Source organism: Orcinus orca, chromosome 5, assembly GCF_937001465.1.
Source record: "Orcinus orca chromosome 5, mOrcOrc1.1, whole genome shotgun sequence".
In the NCBI taxonomy this organism is placed as follows: Eukaryota; Metazoa; Chordata; class Mammalia; order Artiodactyla; family Delphinidae; genus Orcinus; species Orcinus orca.
In genome coordinates this window covers 17,931,399-17,958,104 of record NC_064563.1, presented here as the reverse complement: position 1 = coordinate 17,958,104, position 26,706 = coordinate 17,931,399, and the positions used below count along the sequence as shown (strand labels likewise).

Here is a 26,706-nt window from a genome sequence, read left to right as displayed (position 1 = left end):
CATTGTATATATGTACCACATCTTCTTTATCCATTCATCTGTCGATGGGCATTTAGGTTGCTTCCATGACCCGGCTATTGTAAACAGTGCTGCAGTGAACATTGGGGTGCATGTGTCTTTTTGAATTATGTTTTTTTCTGGCTATGTGCCTAGTAGTGGGATTGCTGGGTCATATGGTCATTATATCACTTAATTCCCACTTTACATTCAACTTTTCCCAGTTGTCACAGCACATCTTTTTTACAGGTAGATTGCTCAAATGAGCATCTAAATAAAATTGTCAGATGTGCATCTAAACAACATCTATTTGGATTTTATGTCTTTTAAGATTCTTTTAAGCTATGATAATTCCTGCTTCTTCCCCACTCCCCCACCTCATGTCTTTATTAGTTGAAAACATCAGGTCATTGTCCTGGAGAACATCTGAGATTCTGAATTTAGCTAATTGCTTCCCTATAGTAGTATCATTTAGCTTGTTCCTCTATCACCCTTATTTTCTGTAGACTAGGAATTAAAGCTAGAATTGAGTTTAATTTTAGTGCTACTTACTGTTATTTGGTGAGAATACTTCCCAGATGGTGCTGTGTACTTACAATTGCATCACATCAGGAGGGAATAATTTCATTTCTCTCCACTTCTAATGATGCTGAAATCTATCAGTAAGTTCAGGTGAGCCTGAGCCAATCCCTATAAAGTTCTCCATCAAAATTGGATCTAGTGGTTTCACTCCATTGTCGATCATTTCATAGCACCGTGATTTTGTTAGGGATTGCAAAACGCTGACTTCTAACTATATTATTCCTGCTGCATTTATTATCTGGAATCTTTCTGTAAAGAGCTTTTCCTTAGTATCTGATTGGCAACTCCACAATACAGTTTATAGCAAAAAGATGGAGAAACTGCGTGATTTTTTATTTACCAATTTTCAGAATCAGACATTAACTTCTAATATAAGATCTAAATATAGTATAGTTATTCAAAGGATTCTAACAGATTTTTACAAAATTTCCCTTGAGGAAATTCTTTGGATTATTTCTCCTAATCTTTTTTTTTGATGAATGCATTTTGATAACATTACTTCCCATGGAAAGTTCCCTTTCCCTCCTTTTTTGTTTACCATAAATATACCTCTATATGATCGAATCTGTTCACTCAGAAGATATGTATTGATCATCTTTTTCTCTGGTAACACTGTGCTAGGCTAGCTACTAGGGGTGTAGACACTAGCCCTGCTTTTTCACAGAATACATACTTTGGGTTTTTCTTCTACTCATAATATGATATGATTAAAAAAAATAAGCATGTATATGAATCTGTTTCTGCTTACTATCATATTTGGTGTCCTATTTATACATTTTAATGAACAATATTTTTAGCTGATTTTAGAGACCCTGGCCCTGGTGTCTAAAATAGGAACAATAAAGAGATTTCAAAGTTAAGTTGTGACTGCTGACCCAAAGAAAAAAGAAGTATTTCCATACAGGGCACTGTATGTGACAAATGAGGAAGTTTTTATTTTTATTATTTGGAAAGGTAAGAAGAGGGAATAATGGGGACCTCCCCAAGACAAAAGTGAGTGGTAAGATCCTGTGCTATTTTAATATAAGCAAATATTTGAACTTAATTTGACTTCTATTTTCAGGAACCGAGGGTGACATTTTATGGCTGTCTTTATCTCCTATAATTAAAATGTGTTTTGTCAGGATTTTTTAAGACATTTTTGGATTTTAAAAAACATACAACTTCTGAAGCTTTGTGAACATCTTCTTGTATGAATAGCCAGTGTAAACGGGACTAGTAGGACACTCCTTTCTCTAAGGGATTCTGTGACTGTGAGACAGTGAATATGACATAATGTTGAATTCACCAGAAAAATGTATTACGTAAACCTGAGGCTATAATTTATATTGTTTTGTTAGACATGTGATGTAATGTTGTAAAATTTTAGATTATATTATTTAAATGACCATTGTAATTCTAAAACTCTTCTCAGATCTACTCTTTCACTCATGTTCAGACAGTATGAGATAGCTGTTATGATTATTTGAAATTAGGGTAAAAGGCAGATTCCTGGCATATCATTAAAAGTATTTTTTGCAGTTGAAAATCAGAAAGATAGAGAAATACTACATTCTGCTTATGAGTCTATGCTAATGTGTTTTATGATGTTAGGGAGAAGTGCGGGGAGGCAAGAGATTTTTAAAAGCAGTGATATTAGGTTTGCTTTCTAGCACCTACCTTATCAGGAAATTTGAAAGGAAACAAAAAACTAAGCCCTTTAATTGTGATATCTGGTAACTGAGGATTAAGCTGACTTGACTTTGAAGATCAAAATTGCTGTTTATATTATGTCAATTGAAAGAATAGTTGCATTTTTGACTTGAGGAAATAGCTTAATCTGAATAGCACGAAAGTTGACCAACAAGTGTGCTCATCCATAAATATTGACTGTTTTAATCTGTAGAAAATGGAAGGCCAGCAACAAGGGTATAGTAGTAAACCTCTAAAAGGAGTTGGTGAAAATTAAATGTTACGCAACATGAAAAGAATACCAGGGGAAAAATGGACAGAGTAGAATAACAGGAAGATTAGTCATTTCTGGAAGGAAAAAAAAAGTGGGGAGTGGGGGAAGAAATATTTTAAACAGGAAGGTGGAACTGGAAGTACCAGTGATAACAAACAAGAGCTCATTAGAGGGCGAAACTGGGCTTTAAAGAAAAGGGATGATACTGGTCTCATGTAATTACCACATATAGTCTTTACGTTAACAACGAACAAAAGCGCAAGTGGGGAAATTTTTCTGTTAGGGATTAAGAGAACCCTGTAGAAATAAAAGAATGATGTTTACTCCTTGGCTAAGCTGACTGGCTTAGGTCAGACAGCACTGTCCCAGTGCATAAAGAAAATGGCTTTCTTTTAAACAAACAAATGTTCTACTGCTTTCAAGTGTTGGGCAAAATAAAAGCATTCTGGACATATTAAAATATGTCAGCTACTTGGTTTGAAATAATTTTCATTTATATATTTACTTATCTGACGTAAACAGTAAGCTGAAGGAGTAGCAATCTCCAAATACTTTAAGAATTATTTCTATAAATTCTCGAAAGTATAAATTTTAACTCTATATATCAAATGAAATATATATAACAGTCCCTATAACAGAAAACAGGAAACCACAAGTGTGTGCGCGTGCGTGCGTGCGTGTGTGTGTGTGTTGGTGAAATCCTGTTAATCCCTAATTTCTATTAGGGGCATTCATGGAACAGCTTTTGCTGGACACATTTTCAGCCTCTCTGAGTGTTCTCACCTGTCAAAGGGGAATAATAATATACCTGCCTCAGAGTTGTGTAATGAGGATTAAGTGAACTGGTAGACACAGACCCGGAAGTGGCATTTTGTTTTTCTAATTTTAATCCTGTATCCTTATATTGAGCACAGGCTTGTGTGACACATTTACAACTAACCAACTAACACATGGGAAGATGTACAATTGCAGTAGAAGCTCTTACTGATGCCTTGATACTTAAAATGTCATATGATAGGTTACAAATGTATCTGTACTTGACAAATATGACACTATTACTTCCCTTGGCCATTGCTTAGTAACTACAGTAAACAATAAATTACATAAAAATTACTGAGAAAGTAGATATCTCTAAGGTTATATAAGCACGGCATCAGGACAAAATTTGCTTATTCTCCTATGAGAGAATTTTGTGCAACTATATGGGACATATTCTGTATCATTGCATTCATAGAAATGCGTTATACAGTCAGGTAAGCATTTCCTGTTGATTTTATGATAAATTTCAATAATTTCATGGCACATGTGCACATACTTCCTGAGGTAAATTCTAATTCCAGCACAAAATAACCAGTTTGCATGAACACCAAATACTGCTAAAAACTTCTCTTTCTGCCTCTGTCCTCTCTACCTTTCTCTTCTCTCCTCCCTCTCTGCCCCTCTCCACCCCTACCCACACAAATGTAGACACACACACACACACACACACACACACACACACACACACACACACACACACACACACACACACACACACACACACACACACACACACACACACACACACACACACACACACACACACACACACACACTCTCCCAGGCATAACTGCATAGGAAATGTTTATTTTCCAAACTCCAGAAAACAAACCTTATCTCAAACACTGAAAGTCCTTCCTTTTCCTGGTTTGGAAACACTAAGTCATACTTTGTAGATTTCCTTTAGCCAGCATTTAGGTTTATTTAAAGCATAAAGTTGTGAGGACAAAATGACTCAGAAATTTGTAATGCACAATTAAAGCTTTTCACTTTTAGGTCACCAGTTCATATCTAGCCGACTTAGTTAAGGATTGGTTACAGTTGGTGCATTGTTTAGTTTCCAGAAGAAGCTGGGAAGCTCACTGCAACTCCTCCTGTTCTGATCTGTGAACAGGCTAGAGTTGATGCTTATTAACATATTTCTTTGTAGATAAAGCCAAGTTCAAGGAATTAAATAAAAGAGAGTAGACCCAGTAGGAGTTGATGGATAAGAAGCAGTTAATTTATTCATCTACAAATATAATGTCTATTGACTGATATCTTTCTAAAAGTAGTGTGTTAAAATGATCAGAATCAGGGCTTCCCTGGTGGCGCAGTGGTTGAGAGTCTGCCTGCCGATGCAGGGGACATGGGTTCGTGCCCCGGTCCGGGAAGATCCCACATGCCGCAGAGCGGCTAGGCCTGTGAGCCATGGCCGCTGAGCCTGTGCGTCCGGAGCCTGTGCTCCGCAACGGGAGAGGCCACAACAGTGAGAGGCCCGCGTACTGAAAGAAAAAAAAAAAAAAAAATCAGAATCATATTTCTGTGTTTTTAATTACAGCGTCATTAACAGCAAGAAGTAAGAACTGTAACTTCAATAGACAAGTCAAGCAATGAATATATACATATATATGCTCATATAAAATTTGGACAACTTCATAAACGAGTCATGATCTTCCTAGTCTATCACTTAGTAGTGCCAAGGTCATAAAATCATTTGTTATGCTCTGCCTTATGTAAAAGCCTATGGAATTATTATTTTTTTTCTCACCCAAAAAATTCCAGAATGTGATTTTGAAAAATTTTTGAATAGCTGTTATGTTAATTCAGTGTTAACATTGGGCACTGAGATAAATTTAAATCTTGGTGTCAGCCAAAGAGTAAATCAAGCTTATGTGGGTACAGTATGTAATACCACTTCCCAAGGAATTCTACAGAGAAGGTAGTCGTCTAGAAATGGGGTAAAGAATTGTCATCTTCCTTCTGTGGAAACTTCTGATTGTAAAAATAATTGAGAGTAAATAGACTCCAATGCATCACCTCAAGCTGTGCCACATGGGTATGTAAATTTCTCTCTGCTAAATGTCGCCAAATGGCTGCATTTCTTACAGCTGGTGGCTAAATTCTGACTGAGGGTAGACACCTTTACCATAACTGTATTTTCTCTCTGAACTTTTCATGGATTCTTACGGTAATTTATGTCAGGTTAAAGCCGAAAAAGCTAAAGCTAGCCAGAATTCATCCTGAGAGTTAGGCTTTGCTGCCAAATTAAAGAAATAGCTTGGTCTCAGTATTCTTCATTGGTTTTTCAGACTTACACCTGGGACCCTAGGTGCTTGATTTGAGTTGTCTGACATTCCCCAGATGGCTTTGTGTCCTTAAGAGCTAATTCAAAGAAGGTCGTTTCAGCTGCTGAATATTCAAGCAGGTGTCTTGGCCCAAGGTTGATTGCAGCCATCATCTCAAGGGATGAACCTTGGATTTCTGAAGCTTCCTCTAAGCTCACAATTATTGTCTTGGCCCTGCACATAATTACATTTATTTGCCAATGATGGGAATAAAATATAAATATGACCGTCAGCAATGGTAATTCCCCAAAACAGAATGACTGACACTGTGATGATGATAATGTTACTGTCCTGTTAGTGCCTCTGAAGATATGATATATTGGAATAAAATGTGAAAGCCGCATTTGTCCTTGACTTTTTAAAATCTGAGAATCACATAAAATATTTGCTAATTCCTTAAGTTAGTAAGCATCATGAAGGAAAATGATAGAATTGTGTCTTGTATAAGCTCATGTACTTTATACATATGTTTTTGAAAAGAGACGGGATAGCACATCCTCCTTCCACCAGGGTTCTGGCCAGACCTGACATTTCTTATCCCCTTTCATCTAACATGCAGTCAGCTTTCAGGAGGCAGTAGAGGGTAGGCGTAGGCACAAAACCACAAAACCACAATTTCAGGAGCTGCATTCCCTGGATCCAAAGTTTACATTTGCTGCTTAGTAGTCCAATGAGCTTTGGCGACTTCCTTAACATTCTTACCCCACTAAATAGGAGTGTATTTACCTCACTGGCTTGTTTTGAATCTTGAAGAAATTAATACATGCAAAGGACTTACGGAATTTTAGGGCACACAATAAGTACTGTATACATATTAGCTGTTTAGGTAAACTTGCAGTACAGAAATAAATGAAAACCAGAACTGATGCTGCAGTTTTAACAAGATGTTTAAGAGCTCCAGGTCTGGAACTGTACAACCTGGGTTCAAATCACTTTCGAGCCCTGTGACCTTAAACTTGTGACATAACTTGACTGAGCCTCAGTTTTCTCATTTGCAAAGTGGGGCCGTAATAATACCTGATCTGCAGTTGCTGTGAAGATTAAACGGGATAACACATGTAAAGTACTGAGTGCCTGGCGTTACTTGAGTATGTGATATGTGTTAACTACTGTTCTGATTTTTATTTTGATGTTGAAGTGAACACATGAAGTATTAATACACGAGCAACATGGTATACTCAGAATCTGTGTATGTAGGGTTTCAGTTTTGCTAATGAGAATTGTTATTTTCTACTGTGCAGAGAACACATGCCTTGGAGTTTATAATTATTTTCTAATTGTTAGGAAAATAATAATCTGGTTTTCACTTATCCTTTGTTGGACTGTTTCGATTTTTTAAAAAAATCTGTAGATGCTTTTTTTAACCTGTAGGATTTGAGCTTTGGATGAATCGACTAAGTAAAGTAAATGCTTTGTTAGCGATGTTACCTTCTCTTTGTCCAGCCATATTCTAGCCACTCATTAAGTTGAACACCACTGGGAAGAAAAGCAACTCATCAATAACATCAAAAAGGGAGTGAAAGATAGAGGCAGAAAAGACGTTGCTTCTGTAAAATAAAGTTCATGAGACCTGATATTTCGCCATCTGTTGGGAGTGTTGTAAAGATTATGAAAACATTAGCATTTGTGAAACGTGATTCTGTGCCAGGAAGGCAGATAGAATATTATGCAAGAAATGACCAAAATTGCATGATGGCATTTGTTTCATATGGTAACATCCGTGTTTTCATTAACAGGAAATTTTAGGGCAGTCTACCTGCTTCTTAGGAGTGGGAAAGGTGAATGAAAATTTAAAAAGGATTCATCAAGGCTGCCTTATGATAAAGTAAATCTTTAAGAATGTGTTTTCCATAGAATTAGAAACTTAGAATTTCATAGTAACAGTATATTTATCACCTTGTTTGGGGAGCAGACTTAAAGCATGATCACAGGAAAACACCTGTTTTGACACACTGTGGGGAAGGTGCAAATATACGGGCAAACTCTGTCTAGGTGTAGAGTATACAAGAGTGCTTTGGCTAGCATCCTGCAAGGAGTTGGGTCTCAACGGTCTGCTCCAGCTTCTGCTGCTGCTGCTGCTGCTAATATTGCTGGGAAGGAAAAGTGGCTGACCTGGCATATCCTTTACTCTTGGTGCTGCAGCAGTCACTCAGGAAATGTGGTTTAAGGGAACCTTCTGGATCCTTTTCATGGCACCATGGCAAGAAGAAGCCGTATCTTATCTATTGAAGATAAAGCATGGAGTTGGCTAATGGATGCTGGTGAGTGAATAAGGCAACTGGGGAGCCAGTTTACTAAGATACCTTTTGGGCAGGTTCGCTCTGTCAAGGATTGAGGTGGCGTCCATGGGAAAATGGCATCTGATAATCTGAATATCGGAACATTGTTTTAGAAAGGAATCGTAGTTTTAACACTGGTGACCTGATCTGTGATCCTGTGTATGTTCCATAAATAAACATATTTATTTCCAGCTTTACTACTTGAAGATACTAATCCTGAAGTTTGCTAGCTATCTCAGTATATGGAGTATAGTTTCCCATGTAATTTCTCAGGCAGTATTTAATCTTCATGCTTGTTTTTCATTTGACCCCCAGTGATTAAAAAAAAAAAAAAACTTTCTAGTATATGAAAGCAGTTATTTTCCCTTTCGATTGTAAATGAGCCCCTCTTTTTTTTTCAGCACAATAGAGTATAGAATTTTAAATTAAGAGATTATTTAATACACAAATTCTTGCCAGGAATATTCTTTTCAAGATAATTATGTAAGCAAATTAGTGAGGTATGGTTTATATTAGTCAGATAGTTGCACAGGATGAATCTTTGACATTAGCAATAAAGAAACTTCATTGCTAATGTATTTATCTGCCAACACAATGTATAATAGTTTCCTTGAGCAAGTTTCTTCATTGGTGAAACGAATAATTTGAATGAGCTCTCTCAATTTTTCTCACTCCAAAACATTCTCCTCTAAAATTTCCTTATCCCAAAGCAGCAGCCATTTGTGATAAGCCTACTATGAGATTTGAAATACATAGATATCTCTTCCACCTTATAATTTATAACAGAGATGAATATGTGCCAATTTATAATTCACCTGTGTCTTTCATTAAAAGATTAGAAGATGCAGAAATATCAAGTTTTCCATAGAGGTATAGACCAAGTTTTTCTAGAATAATTAATCTATGGTTAATAGGTATTCCATGAAAAATGTTGACAATCAAGTTTAGAAATTTTCAGGAGCATAATAAAGGTTCTGACAAGCCGTGTAGGAAGACCCCTGTTTAACTTTAATTTTTAAGAACTCTATTTGACTATAACCCGCCCCTCCCACCCCCATGCTTTTGAGAAGTGCCTTTCCACATGTGGCACCACTGTTCAGCCAGTAAATATGTACTGAGCCCCTACTATGTTGCCAGGTTAAGGTTAACTAGGTGCAGGGATACAGTTGTAAGCACCTTTGTCAAAAATTTCTCCCTTTGTGATGCTTAACAACAGAGAAACACTGATTTAGATTATCTCATTACTTTAGGAAGATACTTTAGTAGCAATGTAATGTTTATTTTTAAAAAGCTAGTACCGATTTTTCTATTTTCACTGACAATCCTGACATACCATTCTGTCTGAAGAGATTTATAATTGAATGGACTCTACCATTTCAAGTGGCAACATTAATTCAGTCTCTTATCTTCTCTTCCACATTTTTTTGTTTGTATGTTTTAGTTTTTGTTGTTTACATTGTTGAAACTGATTTTCATGAGTGGGCTTGAGAACAGAGGTCAGAAAACAAACTGTAATTGATTTTTTAATGTATTATTTAAAGTCAGACTTATTACACTAAAAAGAAAGCTCAGCTTCCATTTAGTTTCTACCATAGGGACTCCATCTTTCGTTATGCAAACCTATCCTATTGACATGATTGTGTTTTAAAAAATTAAGTTTTAGTTCAAACCAACATCTACACTTAGGCACCGTTTATAAAGTAGAAGTATTTTTAAAGGGAAATTCAGATTCCTCATCCTCTTATAAAATCTCAATTCTCTCAAATTTAAACTACTAGCTGCCTGGGCAGTACTTACTATTTTGTAGTTTAAGGATTATTTCATTTTATAAAAATATCTGACCCAGGCCTTCCCTGGTGGCGCAGTGGTTGAGAGTCTGCCTGCCGATGCAGGGGACACGGGTTCGTGCCGCGGTCCGGGAAGATCCCACATGCCGCGGAGCGGCTGGGCCCGTGAGCCATGGCCGCTGAGCCTGCGTGTCCGGAGCCTGTGCTCCGCAGCGGGAGAGGCCACAACAGTGAGAGGCCTGCGTACCGCAAAAAAAAAAAAAAAAAATCTGGCCCATAGCGACTTTCTGGACATAAGTAAGTTTGCCCAAGCAAGAGCTGCTTTTATTGTATAGGTTATTAGCATAATATATACAACATAACATAACCACATGTATATGAGGTGAGGGATGGAAGTCAACCTTTCCCAACACTTGTTATTTGAGTTATTTGACACCAAGTAAAATAGATTATTATTACTGTTCTAGTTAACCTGAACTTACTATATGTTAAGTAAATACCTGAAATCAAGAATTACACACACAGAATGGCCATTAGGCAGTAAAGTTTCTTTTCATTTAACTCTAAAACAATATAAAATACTATGCGTGGTTAATTTGCTTCTAGTCTTGAAAAAGTGACAGTTCCTAAATGAGCCTGGTCATTTTAATTTTGATTCATATTAGGGATGATTAAAGTTCTGTCAGAGTTTATATTTGGTCCCTGGCTTGATTTTACCCAGCTCATTAAAGCAGAATTGTCTTAGGGTCTGTCTCTTGTAGCTGTTTGCTACTTAATATTCAGCTGGCTCCTCAAGATAAGTTCCTGAGGGTTTGTGAGAAGTTGAAGAGCTGCGAATAGTGGTTAACAAGCTATAAGCATCTCCATGGAAAATAGAACCTCGTGAAGCCCAGATTTAGGAGAATCTTAGTGAGTAGTTATCTGACAATGCGTTAAAACCTAATAAGTTAATCTCATTTTTCTTTCTTCCTCCTTTTTTTTTCTCTTTTCTTTTTTCCATCTGTCCCTCTACTCATCTCTGAACACTTTGTCCATTTCCTTTTCTTCTTCATATTCTTCTCTTACCTCATGAATTCCTTCAGTCTCCCTCATCTGATCGTAATAGAAAGTGATGTATTTGATAAAACATATGTTGTATTTAAAAAGCCATTTTAATGATTTCTCCATTTAAAAATCAACTGCGTTTAACCTTCTCTCTGTCTTTTCATTTTCTCCTCCCATAATGGACAACTTTGCCTTTTAACCTCCGTTGCCTTGTGGATCCTCACTCTGTGACTTTTTATATTTGCAAATTCCCTTATCTTAATGTAAATATTATAGTGATGGGACTTAGGAATTTGATGCCACTTATTAGATTTTTAACCTCACATCTAGTAGGCATACTATAATATGTCTTCCTTACTTTTCTTTCTAGAACTAGAGCTCCATATCCCCCCTCAACTGTGTTTTTGGCTGTCTGTGGGATGCTAGAATGGCCTACCTCCATGTATTTTGTTGCATTTTGCCATTGCTTCTTGTGTCCTGTCGGGGAATTTTGATGATTCTTTTCAAGTGCTACTTGAGCTCTCTGCTAGTTGTTCCCGTTCCCTTGTCCTCTTAGGGTCTCGTGCTGTGTGGTCATGTCTCCACTTCCTTGGCTCTGTCCTTTGACAGACCCTTGGGTTCCCTGGTGGCTGCCTCTAAACCCTCGTGAGGGCGGGAACATTCCTCCCCCTGCTGCTACGATTGAGCGCCCTGTGCGTGCTGGGTACCACGTTGCCCTCTACACTTGCTTTCAGTTGTTAAGGCTTCCCAAGCTTGGCTGTGGCTCAGTGATCCTGCTGTCAAAACCCTGAAGCTTTCCTAGCCTCGACGCTCAGTGGTAGCAGCAGGTGTTGGGATCTCTCCAAGCCCCTAAGACCCTGGGAGCAACAGAATGGCCGTTTGACATAGACCTCAGGAGTTTTCAAAGCACCAAGAAACCTCTCCAGAAGATATGTGAAGGTAAGGTACTGATTTCTCTAGGAAGCTGTTTTAGAAGCTAAAAAACCTACAGCCATTAATTTAACGTAGACTCCATAGCTAGAGTATCCTTGGCAACTCTGTATCTGATGATAGAGCCAAAACAAAACACTGCTTTTAGGAATTTGGTGTGATAATAGCATTTCTCTTTGATTTTATTTAGATTAAACTTGGCATTGAATAGATTTTTAAAAATATTTTTTCCATTCTTTGAAGTGGAATTCATGAAGCACCTTTTGGCTTTGTGTATCTTGTCAGAAGAATCTTGCTGAGAATTGAAACAGTTAAAAATAAATTAGAAATTATTTATCTTTCCAAATGCCTGTATTTTATTTACCTCTCCATTCATGTTTAAAACCAGAAACAAACATGAAATGATTATATCCTCAAATTCTTCAAACTCAAATTCCTATGTCCATAGTTAATTCAGAAGGAATGGGAAAGGCAGCTCAGATCATGGTAGTGCTAGAATACGTTATTGTCCGTTGTCAAAAATACTGCTTGGCATTCTAAATATAGCAGTCTCTTTTCTTTTAGGATTTAAGTTCAGGTTTTGTTGTTGTTTTTTTTTAAAGGGGATTATTTCCCTGCCCCTATTTCTTGGGGGAAAAATTTTATTCCATTTGCATGTAAAAACCAGGATGAAAGATACACGTGGGGTGTTGGTGTGTGTGTGTGAGGGCTGGGAGGGAGCATAGCAGCATCTCGGAGTGAACGACCCAGATCATCTCTTCAGCATGAATAGCTTTTGTGGCAACTGTTATTTATTTATAACTTTTATTCTTTACTCAGCCTCCATTCATAGACATTATTCTCGGAAGTGTTATTAACACACCTCTTCGAATATGAGATCTTTGGCGGCCTTACTATCAATTCATGTCTTCTTTTTTCTCCCTTTGTTTTCTTTTCAATAAGGACTTAATCTCTTAATTGATTCCCTATGGTTGGAATTAAGGCTATTATTAGCTTACTGTCACGTTGAAACACTTTCATCTCAATAACCAAAAATATAACAGGTTTTAAAAATGAAAAAGAAGAATGTTGACTAATAGCTGCACAAAACGAAAACGAAGATTTATCTTTGATAGTGCTTACTTTAGCATGCTTATTTTTAAAACTAAAAGATGTTCAACAAAGTATTTTATTTACACTTGCAAATATCCAAGTTTTATTCCTTCTAGACCTCGAAGCATAAGTAGATGGAATGTTTTGCTGTCTTTCTAGTACATCAAATTGAGTAATTGATTTCATATGTAAAAATAGAAAAGGGAAATTTTAATACTTTGATTCTTAACATTTATAATGCGTTTACTGTTTTAAAAAGTGTATGGCACAGTCTCAAGGTAGGAGTTTGCATTATTCTCAAGTTGGCTTGTAGAGTGCTTTTTCCCTGTTTTTTATCTAGAATTCTTATATTCTTCTGGGACAAGAAATGAATATATATACATATATATATAGTTACATATATATAAAATTTTGTATATATATAATTTTAAAATGATTTAAGTAAGTGTTAAGACAGAATGATAGATTGAACTTATTATGGCCATTTATAAAATTACCTTACAATTTTAAAATTACTTTAAAAATATTTTTAGTGGAGCACAATTAATTAGTGATATGCATTGTATTTAATGTTCTATGGAGAAAGTAACTTCATATAAGCAGGACACAATATAGTAATATTGATAGTTTAGTGATGACTTTTTTAAGGCATATAGAAAATGTACATATCATAAAATAGTGGTACCATGAAGATCTTAGCAGCTAGCTGAATAGAATAAATAATAGTAATAAGTAAATAAATAGAATAAATAATAGAGTGACTTTTTTGGCGATAAGGAAACAGAGGACCACTAATTCACAGTTTCTTAAGCCCAGAGCCAAGACCAGAACCCAAGTCACTGAATTCTAACCCAGTGCATTTGCCTCTATGTGATTTTGTTTCTTAAACTTGCAGTACATTTGAGGGGCCAATTTGCCAATGTCAGCAGAGCAATGAATGGATTCTAGGAATTGAAGAGATTTTCTTCAGTATTAAGAGTTTCTGAGCACGGCTGATAAACATTGGGCTCACTTCCACAATGTAGCATGATTGAGGCCTTTAGAATTTCTTTTTTATTTCTTGTCTTGTTTAGTGTGGCTTTCAGTATATTAGGATTTTGAAAAGTACATTGGAAGGATCATTAAAATATTTTTGTTTGATGAAAGTATAGAACTTCTGGCATGCCATTTATTTCAGTTTATGATCATGTAAATTTGGCAATTTTCTGAAAATTTAAATTCTTAGAGTTGAAAAGATTGTTCAAGTATAGGCAGTATATTTTCCGCTTCTAAGCAAAAATTTTAATTGGCTTTCATTGTTTCCAAAATTGAAAAATTCCTCAACTTGTATTTTTAAAGATACCTGTTTATTTGTGGTATCATAAAAGTGGAAAGAATGCACGTTCTCTGTAATACAATAATTATATTTGTGTGAAATTATTTGATATATTCATTAATTAAATGCATTCTGGTTGTCTGACTTGGAATTATTACTTCAAAATCCAAATTCTCCTTGACTTTACCATATAGCTATCATCACTTAATAAGACCATGCTTAGGCTCCTTTAATGTGGTTCTTGGGGAGGTATAATTGTAATCCAGTCCCTTTGCTTGTTGCCCAAGATGCTCACTAACCAAGATGGACCTAGGAGAAAAATGTGTACAAAACTAAGAATATAAACTCTGAATTCTCTTTTTAGAAAGCTCAATTTGAAAAATACTTAAGGATTGGAGTAGTTTTGGAACGGGAGTTTGTAAAACTTAACTTTAGAAAAAAATATGAAGTACTTATTCACTGCAAGTCTTAGAAGTCTTGGGCTAGTTCGCAAAATAAGGTCTGTTTAATCCCAGTCGTAACAATCCCTAAGTATTTCTACCATCACTCAGCTCGTACGACTCATACCTCTCAATTCCCACTGGTTCCTGTTTCCCATCTATTCCTTGTCCCTTCTTGGAGAGTATGAGAGTTGTTCAGACTGGTGGGCTATGAGCAGAACATTTATAAACGACATTGAGAAATGTCAAATGTGAGCCTTTTATGATATATTTCCTTGGTTGTAACAAATAAATCAAAGTTCACAGCCTCATTAGACGTACCCATATAGAAAAGATGCACTTGGTTTGAGCAACTAAAAGAAGGGACAGATCTAGGGAATGATCCCCAATACTAACATTTTTGATCCTTTAGGGGAGTTTTACACTGTTCATTATTCATTTTGTTGTGTGGAAATTAAAGTTTATCGCATCAGAATCATTCAAGATTAAGCTATATCTCTTTCGTTAATTGTAATTTATTGATTACCTACTACCTCCAGTGCCATTACAATAATTATCTCATTTATTCTTCACAAAAATACCTGGAGGTATGTAGTGTTATTATTTTACCTTTACAAGTTAGGAAACTGAGGCTGAGAGAAGTTGAATAACCTGCCCAAGATGTCACAACTGAATCCAAGGATTCAAACACGGGTTGTATGGCTCCAGTGTCCACACTCAGAGGTCCTATTACTTGTCAATTCTGGCAGTGAGTGTTAGTTTCTAAATTCAGTGCTGCCTCTTTTCATGACCCAGTGCCATCAAAGCGCTCTCTTCTAAACCTCCCAACTCAGTCTGGTCTATGTTCATCACTGGCTAGTTGACCTTGAAAACGTTACATACTATCCTCTTTCAGTCATAGTCACACTCGCTCTGAAATATGAGTAAGATTTCCTTGTCTTTTTATGAAGATTTAATTTAATTTAATTTAACAAGACAGAGTATGCCAAGCACTTAGCCGAGTGGCTAGCATATAGAAAATAGCCAATAAATTGTTGATGCTATTATGTAACTTTCTCAAGTTCATACAACTAGAATTCAGACCTAAGTCTGTCTGACTGGAAAACTAAACAAAACAGGAACATATACACGCATATACACTTTTCACAAAGCAACAGCAATAACAACAGTAACCACAAAGCAAAAACTCATGCTTTCTCTGCACTCCGACACTCTCTCATCCCTAACCGTACCTTTTATGATGAATAAATCAAGATGTCACATACGCTGCTGGGAAAAGTAGCATAGTTTAGTGGTTCAGGGGGAACTCTAAAAGAAAGGCTTCCAAAAATTGGAATTCTAGCTCCATTTCTTGCAAACTGTTTGATATTAGGCAAGTTACATAACCCCTTTACAGTTCTTTACCTATATGTAAAGCTAATAATTATATCATTATTCCATTATATTGGGTTATTATGGACAGTAAATGATTAAAGAGCTCCTCCAATAAATGACTTTTATTAATAATTGATTGAGGTGTACATATTTCTTTTAAAATATAGTATGTTCACAGAATGAGATGCATGGCTTATGAAAATCAGAGATGGACAGGATCTTGGTGATTAAATGATCTTCCATTCTCCAAGAATTGATATGATTTCCCTGTCAAAGCTATTTTTCCTCAGTAGCAGGCCAGTAGAGAAAGGTGGGGAAAAGTTATCAAAGATCAGAATTGACCCAAATTTGGGGTGGTTTTGCCATCAGGAAGGTGGGTGAACTTCTCTCAATTGGGCAGTGTCAGTGACAGGCGTCATGGTCACCAGATGGTGGGAATGGTCCTGGTTAAGCAGATGGTAGGTACTATTATCATTCTTGTATTCTTTCCCTTTTGAAACAGAACCCAAGCCAGCAGGTGGGGTTAAGTTCTGGAGAGAGAGAGTTAACTTGGACTGAGCTGAGTATCAGAGGTTAGCCTTGAACACTAGTCAGAACAGGGACTTCTTGGATTCTTGCTGCTTAACCTGTCTAGCCTCCTTTACTAGATTCTCAACTCCTTGAGGTTGGGGATGTTTATTGTATTTACTTGCGTTGCCTTGCACAGGGTCTCAGAAATGGACACTCAATGCATGTTTGACAATTAAATAAAAGACTAGAAGTTTTGGAAATGGGACAGAAGAACTCATTTAAGGATATCATGGTCGCCAAAGGGATTGGAAAGCAAGTCTACAGTGCAGAAAGCCTAGGCTGTCCTGGGGCTCCCTCAGGGACAGAGAAGGGTTAAAGCAGATGCTAGAGGTGGGCCAGGGAGCTGAATGTATATAAGCTTTGTAATGACAGGTTTGGTGACCTAGCAGAATTGAAATTGTTAATGTAGCCTGGTTAATGAATGTGGGAATAAAATATTCTAAACTGTTTATAAAACTTTTCAAGCAAGGACATATTTCAAGAATTAAAAGCTACTGGAATCTATTTACATTCATTTTTCATACAGTTAAAAATGATATTTCTGGCATTAAAAACTTAATTTTGGTGCCAGAGACTTGAAGAAAAATATATCTGATGTAAATACATCATTAATGTATATACCCTTACATAAAGAAGTTATCAAAATATGGTTTTAAATACGTAATATTGTAAAATTGTAATTCGTAATGTATGAGTAAAATGAAGAGCCTATGCAGATGATGTGAGAAGTCAGAGTGTAATTATGAAAGCTGAAATATTTGTGGGGGATGGTTGGCAAAACTTTGGGGTTTTATTATAAATTTAACTCCTCTTTTGATGTGTGTTCTCCAAAATAATAAGATGAAAGCATTTTTCAATCAAAGTTGGCATTAAAAACATAAAACATATTAAAAAGAAAATTAACTCTGCTTAGCGTTAAGCCTAACAATTTATGTTGATACTTAAGTTGCCATAAAGGTGTTTTTAGGTAAACCAAACAGGTATGCCCATTATTCGGCATGATATATGTAGGCTAGACACATTTGCTTCTTGCATTCACACCCAGGATGTTGTGTGCTGGCACCTGAAGGATGGCTGTTTAGAAAACTTCAACTGAGAGTTAAAATCAGATCAAATGTTTCCATGAACATTTGTGTCTCTTTAATTTGAAAAAGACCATATGCTGCAGTAGTACTTCTATAATATTAAGATAGTGTGGAACTTTCCAGGGTATCTCAAGAACAAACTTTTAAATCAAGAGCGAAGTCATTTCACATTTAAAAAATTTTGCTTTGGAAAACACGCACTGATGTGAAGGTAAACAAGAAATTGAGTCCGAAAATGGAAAAATCATCACTAACACAAGTACGTTATTTTGTGGAAAGTAGGGTCCTTCCCTGCTTTTATTTTCAAATGTGTCTGTAAACTCACCCTCTCTTCCCAGTTTCTCTCTGAATACATAGAGACATATACAGAGATGTATACATAGAGATAGCAACACACACACACACACACACACACACACACACACACACACTTTAGTCTGTACCATAAAAGATTTACACCAGAACACAAATTGCAAGATGTTATCTCTGTAATTCTCTTCAGTCATTTGCTTTGCTTTTATGGCCATGCATCACTGAATTATATCTGGGTGTAGCATACTGTTTATATGAGGAAACACCCTGGCAGTGCCTTTTTTTTTTTTCTGTTTTTCATTTCCTGATGCCTGCTTTTAGTTTATTTTGTCAATTCATCATGTGAGTTTTAATTAGGTAGTAAGTTTGAGATATTATTGAAACCGTATGTAGTAAATAACAAAAGTTAAGCTCATCATAAAATCCTTTACACATGAAATAACTTAGATACCTGAGTATCAGTTTTCTCCTCCCAACCTTTGCCCCGGATGTGTTCTTGGCAATTTAATCTGTTCTGTTTTACCTGTTTCATAACATAAGAGGCAGTGAGTGGTACAAATAAAATTAGTGGTATCTCTTCCTGAGGAGAGTTTTGCCGTTGGATGTAGAAGTGTCAACGCTAAGAGAGAAAATGTAAATAAAGTGAACGGTGCTTGGTAATCGTCACCAATTGTCACTCTTGATTTCCTATCTGGCAGTTGGCCTTTGATGTATGAGTTTTTTTAAAGACTTTTGTAATTAAAAAGAAATTTGCTGTATGGTACAAACCAAACAAATATTTTAAAAACACTGTTTTTATTAAGATGGACAGCTGTATATTTAAACCACTATGTATGTATATATATGTATATGTATAATTTATTAGACGTAATTTGCAGATACTCTCACACCATTTCTAAGTAGAATTGCAATTATGCTGGTATAGCTTGGAGGTTAGGAGCATTGGCTCTGGAGCCAGATAACAGATAACTTGGGCTCAAACCCCAGCTCCACCACTTACTTGGATAAGTAAGTTTCCTTGGATAAGTTATTGGACCTCTCTGAGCATCAGATACCCCATCTTTATAATGGAGATAATAATGGGACTGTAGGATTGTTTTGAGGATTAAATAAATTAATAAATTTAAACCATTTAGAGCAGTGCCTGGCACACACTAGATATTCAATAAGCTGTTGTTATTATTTTGCTGTACTGTTTTGTGACTAGTTTCTAACAGAAGTGGTTATCTAGCCTCCTGTTTTATGATGTAGGGCTGATGGGAACTGACAATGTGAGAAAAAGGTAAAACTGAGAGTCCGCGAGAGTGTTTTCTAGCCAAGAGGTCAGCTGCCAGAGGACAAATTCATGTGGTAGTGTGGGGTCCAAAACTTAGAAAACTTACGGATGATTGATGGGAGGGGGCTACACTTCAAAATAATCTGAAGTTATGTCATTGGGAGGTGGGGCTTGGCGATAGTGCCCTTTCGGAAGACTTAGAGAACAATCCTCAGATGTGTCCGCATCAGTTCTGCGTTTCAGTGTCTTATAGTGAGAAATTTTTACCAATATCCATTTAAACCAGTTTCCTTATTTAAAAAAATTCATACCTTTCACATAAATAGGTTAGGTTTATGATTTTTTTTAACTTTCATTGTTTCCCTTCCTTTCTTCTTGATTTTCTCCATATTGTCCCATCATTCTCCTGAGAAGAGTTTATTTTACAGGGATTAATGCAAGATAGTATTTTATGGACTAAACCTGATGACCCTCGGAAGGATGCTGTACTGCAGCATAACCACATTTTCCTGGGACAGTTCCCATTTCAGTTTTTCTATTAGACTTTGCATTACTGTTCTGAAGGAAGGAAAATACAGGCCTGCGGTTTTGTTTTCCAAGTTTGCCTAGGCTAATTAAAGCCACCATTATCATCTACAGCAGAAAGTGAAGGTTGCCCAAGAGGAAAGTACAGAGCACCTCCAATTAAAAACATTAAAATAACAAAGACTTCAGAAGCCGTTTTCGTGATTCCTGACCCTGTGTTCGAAACTTCTCATGACCCACCTATCACAAAGGTTGTGGTGACACTGTCCGAGGCCCTACACCGAATCTCTAAACACAATCACTTTAATTTTAAAAAATAAGTAATCTATATTGTATTTCCAAAGTCTAGGGTTGAGGGATTGAGCTTGTACTTTCTTTTATGTATTTATGGTTTGGGGACCGTGTTGACAAATTTGCAAACATGTAATGAACTTTCATACAACAAAGGATACCTAAAATGTGCTATATATTAAGGTTGCTACGTGGAAATAGACCTCTTTAAAAGGACGTCTCAACTCGGAGGAAAGTTTAATTTTAGGTTCATTTGCGACCAAAATTATTTTAAAATATCTTTACAAGGGTTGCAAAGTAACATATTGAAAAATAAAGTTAATTATTTAAAAAATGCTAATTCAGTTGACACCGTATTTTTAATAACAGAACCTCAAATTGAGTTAAAATTATCCTTTAGTTATTTTTGTTATGAATTTCCATTCCAGAGCTATTTTAAAATTAGATTTCATGTTTAAGTCTTCCAATAGACCATTTTCTACCTGTAACTCAAATATACCAGTCCTTATGGAAATCAGGTCAGTTTCTACTTCATGTTTGTAAGTTTTTGGTGTTTTTTTTCTTTCTTCCCTTTTATTAAAGTATAGTTGATTTACAATATCGTGTTAGTTTCAGATTATAGCAAAGTGATTCAGTTATATGTGTATATATCTATGTTCTTTTAAAAATTCTTCTCCATTATCGGTTACTATAAGATATTGCGTATAGTTCCCTGTGCTATACATTAAATCCTTGTTGATTATCTGTTTTACATATGGTAGTGTGCGTCTGTTAATCCTATACTCCCCATTTATCCCCTCCGCCTTCCCCTTTGGCAGCCATGTTTGTTTTGGTTTTGGCATTTTTAATGGAAGTCAGGAGCTTTACAACAAAGAAGACTACAAATCATGTAAGACTGGGACGAAGCCCTGGCTTTTTAGTTTCTTGTGACAGGTCCCCATTTAATCACCATTTCACCTTGTGTGTATCATGTGTCCTTGGAAGCATACCCACCATGTTTCCTCCCTGGACCACATGAAATCTGATAGGGATGATGCATAGCCCAGCACCTTTTGTAAACTCGACTTCATCTTGTTTGGGAAATAATTCATTTATCTGAAAAGTAATATAAATGCAAGTTCAAAAGTATACTGTGAGGAGTAAATATTTTCCTGAAATCTGACCACTAATGATGCACTTGTATATTGCTCTCGTGAACACTAAAACTGAAAACATAATTATTGTTTTTATAATACAATTGGTAGTACAAATTTTAATCTATTTTGAAGAATTGTGAGGTGGGAGGAAAAAGAGTCCAAACTCTTCTTTTCCTTAAAGCTAAGTCATACATTGAAAAAGTCAAGGTCATATTTAAAATTTCTTCTACAGTTTTTTTTTTTTTTTTTTGGGCTGTACGCGGGCCTCTCTCTGTTGTGGCCTCTCCCGTCGCGGAGCACAGGCTCTGGACGCACAGGCTCAGCGGCCATGGCTCACGGGCCCAGCCGCTCCGCGGCATGTGGGATCTTCCCGGACCGGGGCACAAACCCGTGTCCCCTGTATCGGCAGGCGGACTCTCAGCCACCGCGCCACCAGGGAAGCCCTCTTCTGCAGTTTTGAGACTTGTTTCTGTTGCCCCAAATAATTTTACAAAAGAGAAGGTGAATATAATGATGAGAGTTAAGGTATAGAAAACAAGCATCTGCCCTCAAGGAGAAAATGAATTTTTAACAAACACTAGAGAATATAAAATTTGCTATATCATCAAAATATATTATATCCTCAAAGAGCTGGATAAGCCAACGTGTATTTATTGAATAAATCAGTGTGTTAGTGAAAAAAGAGTTAGTGGTTGAATGAATGGATAAACTTAGTGGTAACACCTTCTTCCTGTTTATTATTTTTAGAAAACAATACTTATTTTAAAGTACTATAAAGAATTCATTGAAAGAAATTGGGTGAAATTCCTCATTTTCTCTTGTGATAACAGCCAGTCATTACAGTACTATGAGAACTTTTAGGTTGTAAGATATTGTTTATGCAGGTTGAATTACCCTATCTGCATTTATACGGCTTTTGGGAATCAGTAGAGGAGAAGACACAAATAAGCAAAAGGGCAGTTCCTACTGTTCTAAAAATAGACATTCATCCATGTAATTACTTCCTAAATAAGATAAATAGAAATGGATTAAGAAAATTACAGTGGTTTAGAAGAATTTAGGGTTTTTTCTATCCCTATTTTTATTTAGCTTTGACAGTAATTGTGTTAAAGGAACACCATGCACTATGTATTTTTAAACATTTAGTCAGCAGCAGTAACACCCAAAAGTATAAAGGATTAAAAAAAAAAAAAAAAGCAGTGAGCTTGATACTATCATGGCAGGTTTTTAACCGTTGGAGAAAAAGGTAGGGGAAACATTCAATATCAGTATAAAGTTAAGGCTTTTCACAAGCCTTGGGACATTATGGACAGCATAATGAGCCTTCCTACAGCATGGGAACAGAAAGAGTGGTTGCAGAAATAAACTGAGCTGGGAATTTGAAGAGAAAGGAAGAGCTTTGGCTGATAGAGAAGCGAGCTCACATCAGCATAAGTACTGGCTACCATGCCTGTCCTGGGGCTCCTTCCCCAGGAATGTATCCTTTGTGCTACGGAGAGTACTTAACGTAAACACACACTGTAGACGTTTAGAAATGCTGGAATAACAGTTCTTCAGGGGTTACTATGTAATTATTTATAGCTGTTGCATTTATTTATCTTAGTACCAATTTATAGAGCTAGTATTTGACTTGTGTTACCTACAGCGTCTTGTTTCATCATTTGAAAAAGTACATAAACAACATTTAAGAAAAATGCAAACAACAGTGGCTTTAGTCAGTGAATAAAACAGCTGGAAACTTATTTCTTATTATTTTGTAAATGAATAGTTGAATGTAACATTATATTCGTGGCATGTTGAAAAATGAAAAAAAAAAGAGAAAGAATAGAAACTTGGACTTCTGAATGAACAGCTTATCAAAACACTAGCTTTTGATTTTATCTGAGCCTTAGTGGAGAACGTTTTTACTATTTCTACAAAGCCTAGAGGAAATCACTGAACTAGAAAAGCTGAATATCATTTCTGACTAATCTCTTAGTCATCCTAATAATGGGAAATTATTTATTAGTTCATATTTTTCATAGTGGTCCATCTTGAACAATAAAAATCACAGAGCCCACTCAAAGATATTTCAGGAAAATGGATGTGATGCTTTGAAAAAATATTGTACTTAAAAGGAGACACAGTAAATGTTTTGCATTATGCTACTGTTTATCACTTATTTCTCCATGTGTATCTAGGAAAGTTAGCTGAAAATGACCTTGACCTTTATTGTTTGGATGTTTAGGGATGAGGCATTGCCATTAGCCAAGTTAAGAAATATAGGTGTTAGAATTGATGTGTTCTCTTTTTTTTAGGGAGAATAAGCAGGGAGCAGATAACCGATTTGGTTGGGGATGGTTGAATTTACAGAAAAAGCATCTGAAAATCATTCATATAGAACTGATAGTGCTGTGTTACAAGAGAGTGCTGTGCTGAATTCAGAGAGGGAATGTACTGTAGGAAGAAGGGATATAAAGACAGTCTTAGTGCATCTCTCTATAATCAGCAGTCAGAAGAGAGAAAAATTAAGTGACAGAGAACAAGCAGATTAATAAACTGTGGGAAAAGGAGGGAGAATGGTGCATTATCAAGAAAGGCAAAAGAGAAAAGAAGGAAGTAGTTAGTGGTGCCAGATGCTAGAGAGAGGACAAGAAATGAGAAAAGGACACGGATTCTGGCAGTTAAATGGGCACCAGTAACCTTTGAGAAGGCAGTTTGAGTAGAGCTGGGAGGGAGGAGGTGGAATCCTCATTGCAAACCAGATTCCACGAAGATGAGTCACTGGAAGATATGTATGAGAACTCAACAAGTTTAGACAACTCTATAAAGAAATTCGGTAATAAAATGAAGAGAAGTGAGTGTCAGCTGGAGAGTTCAGAGAAGAGAAGATTGTTGTAGAAGAGTGGAGGGTCCAATGGAAGCATGTTTTTCCCACTAAAGGAAGATACAGGAGTCATTGGAGAGGAAAAGATGAATACTCATTAAAATAAAGATAATGGGGAGTGCTATATATCAGAGAAGCTGAGAAAGGGTCAAAAAAGTGGGTAGGGAGGTTGACCTTAGAAAGGAAGATGTACCAAGCACTTCCGAGTTCAGAGAGTCAGATTCAAAGAGGAGGTGCTCAGCCAGGGAGACTACTCTCCTAGCATCCCCTCTGTACCTTCAGTTGCATCTTGTTTGTTGTCTGGATGTTTCACTGCCTTGTTGACACTCACGATTATGTAATGTGTTTTAAATCCTTTAGTTTAACTCTTTGTGCCTTATAGTCCAACCTTGACTGTAAATTTTGTGAGGGCAGAAAAGTGTATATTGTTTAATAACCGCATATAAATTTCTTAATAAGCTCCCTTTTCATGTGGTCCCTGATGTATTTCAGTAATCCCCAAAGCCAGTGCTATCAGGGGAATGGTTTTGCAGCCTGGACTGTGCATCATAATACAGGGCTAATTTAGCTACCTATGTAAACCTCAAAAGCTGTTTCTAAAACAAATCCTCAGTTTCAAATGAATGGGACAGGTTATTAATATGATACTCTTTTCCCCCTCCTGGTTAGAAAGTTACAACATAATAAGACATAACTTAGAGCCCAGAAATAGATACCTTCAAAGCTAGATAAAAATTTTAACCATATTCATTATAGAAAGTGGAAACATTTGACTGAAAAAGAAAATAATTTTGAAAAGATCAAAATGTGCAAAGTAAAAAGTTGCTAGGGCTTCCCTGGTGGCGCAGTGGTTGAGAGTCCGCCTGCCGATGCAGGGGACACGGGTTCGTGCCCCGGTCCGGGAAGATCCCACATGCCGCGGAGCAGCTGGGCCCGTGAGCCATGGCCGCTGAGCTGCGCGTCCAGAGCCTGTGCTCCGCAACGGGAGAGGCCACAACAGTGAGAGGCCCGTGTACCGAGAAAAAAAAAAAAAAATTAATGCATAGAGAGATTTAAACTGTGTCTGATAGACTTTTTATCTTAAATTTGAGGATGTGAAGATAGGCTGTGATTATCAACAACAGCAACAAACAACAACAACAGACCACCCCAATTTCAGTGGCTTATCTCAACAAAGAGTTATTTCTTGCTCTTGTAAAGTCAGTGGTGCGGCCCTTCATCCAGTGACTCAGGGATCTAAGTTTGCTCCATTTTCCTCCGTGTGACTCCTGGGCTAGAGTTAGGTATATGGCACAACTTAATTGCAGCAGAGGCTGGGAAAGCTAGCCTTTTGGGGTACTTAGAGACAACAGTGCATAGAAGTTGACCAAGCTGCTCTGTGTTTTGCTTTGTCTTTTATGTTCCTATTTTTTGGGTTGGGCATGATGGAATGGATAGATGGGTAAGAGGTAGACACCCTTGGGTGAATTCAAGTGTCAAACACTAATTCCACAGCTCTTTATTGAGTACTTGTTACATCTCATGTGTATTCATTTCTGAAGAAGAGTCTATCTCAATAGATGCTCAATTTTTTTGGCTGGTGGTCCATTTTGAGAATCTGATAAAAGTTATGATACAGTGCACATCAGCACTTAACCCTAAAATCAGGCAGGCACATTCAGGGGTTCATGAAATCTCTGCAGCCCACCCATCGTCGTCCTCTCAGTGTTGAGAGTGCCCGGACAGCACTCACTGATGAGTGAAGTATTGGAGAAGGTGAGAAATCAGCACAAACGTAAATTTTTCCTGCCTTAGGTGAATACTAGGAACCTTTTAAAATTAAAGCTTTAGTCCCTCAGGTTGAATGGAGGAGCTGATTTGGTTGCTACCTAGATATAGATTCATTCAAGGAGAGAGATGCGACAGTAGACAGAATTGTTGATAAGAGTGTGCTTGAGAGTCAGGCAGCTGATGGGGAATGCAGATTCCTTTTATTCATGGTGTCTCTTGCCAGTTTGTCCTATATGAGGCTTTATTGAAAAATGGGGGACTTCCCTGGTGGCGCAGTGGTTAAAAACCTGCCTGCCAATGCAGGGGACATGGGTTTGAGCCCTGGTCCGGGAAGATCCCACATGCCGCCAGAGCAACTGAGCCTGTGCGCCACAACTACTGAGCCTGAGAGCCACAACTACTGAAACCCATGTGCTCTAGGACCCGTGCTCCGTAACAAAGAGAAGCCACCGCAGTGAGAAGCCCGCACACCACAGCAGAGTAGCCCCCGCTCGCCACAACTAGAGAAAGCCCACGCGCAGCAACAAAGACCCAACACAGTCCTAAATAAATAAATAAATAATAAAAATTTAAAAAGAAAAATGGATTAAAATTGTCAGTTTTTTTTATGGTTGCATTACAGAGAAGTCAGTGTTTTTCTATTAAAGTATATACTTGAGTCTGAGGACCGTACAGATTAATGAAAAGACTAAAAGAGATTTCCATAGCTTAATTTGCTACTCACGGTCCCTTCATTCTTTATAAAGCAAATCTCTTAATTTGGAGTTTTATATTCTCAACTGCTTCACTGTAATTTCACCTCTTTTTACCATATGGAAAGTAAATGCCTCAAAGTCTTTCGTTTATAGAGTGAAGCAGGGCGTGTGTATACTGTGTAAGTTAGTATCAAGTTGACACATAATTTACTCATGGTTTTAGAATTATTTCTTTTCAGAAAGAAATAC

General features: G+C 36.8%; 1 protein-coding gene across 24 annotated transcripts in view; it reads left to right on the top strand.

Annotated features, from left to right (window-relative positions):
* Positions 1-26,706, top strand: part of MBNL1 (muscleblind like splicing regulator 1) — a 202,120-nt gene that overhangs the window by 82,089 nt on the left and 93,325 nt on the right. For 5 of the 24 annotated variants that reach the window (XM_033414368.2, XM_049710204.1, XM_049710205.1 and 2 more), the window contains exon 2: positions 7,813-7,931. The exons of 16 other annotated variants lie outside the window; for them this stretch is intronic. In XM_033414368.2, coding sequence (XP_033270259.1) covers positions 7,926-7,931 — 6 coding nt within the window. In that variant the 5' untranslated portion in view covers positions 7,813-7,925. Of the gene's footprint in view, positions 1-7,812; positions 7,932-10,818; positions 11,720-26,706 lie in introns of all 24 variants that reach the window. 3 more of the 24 variants (XM_049710202.1, XM_033414374.2, XM_049710203.1) reach the window with 2 other exon arrangements.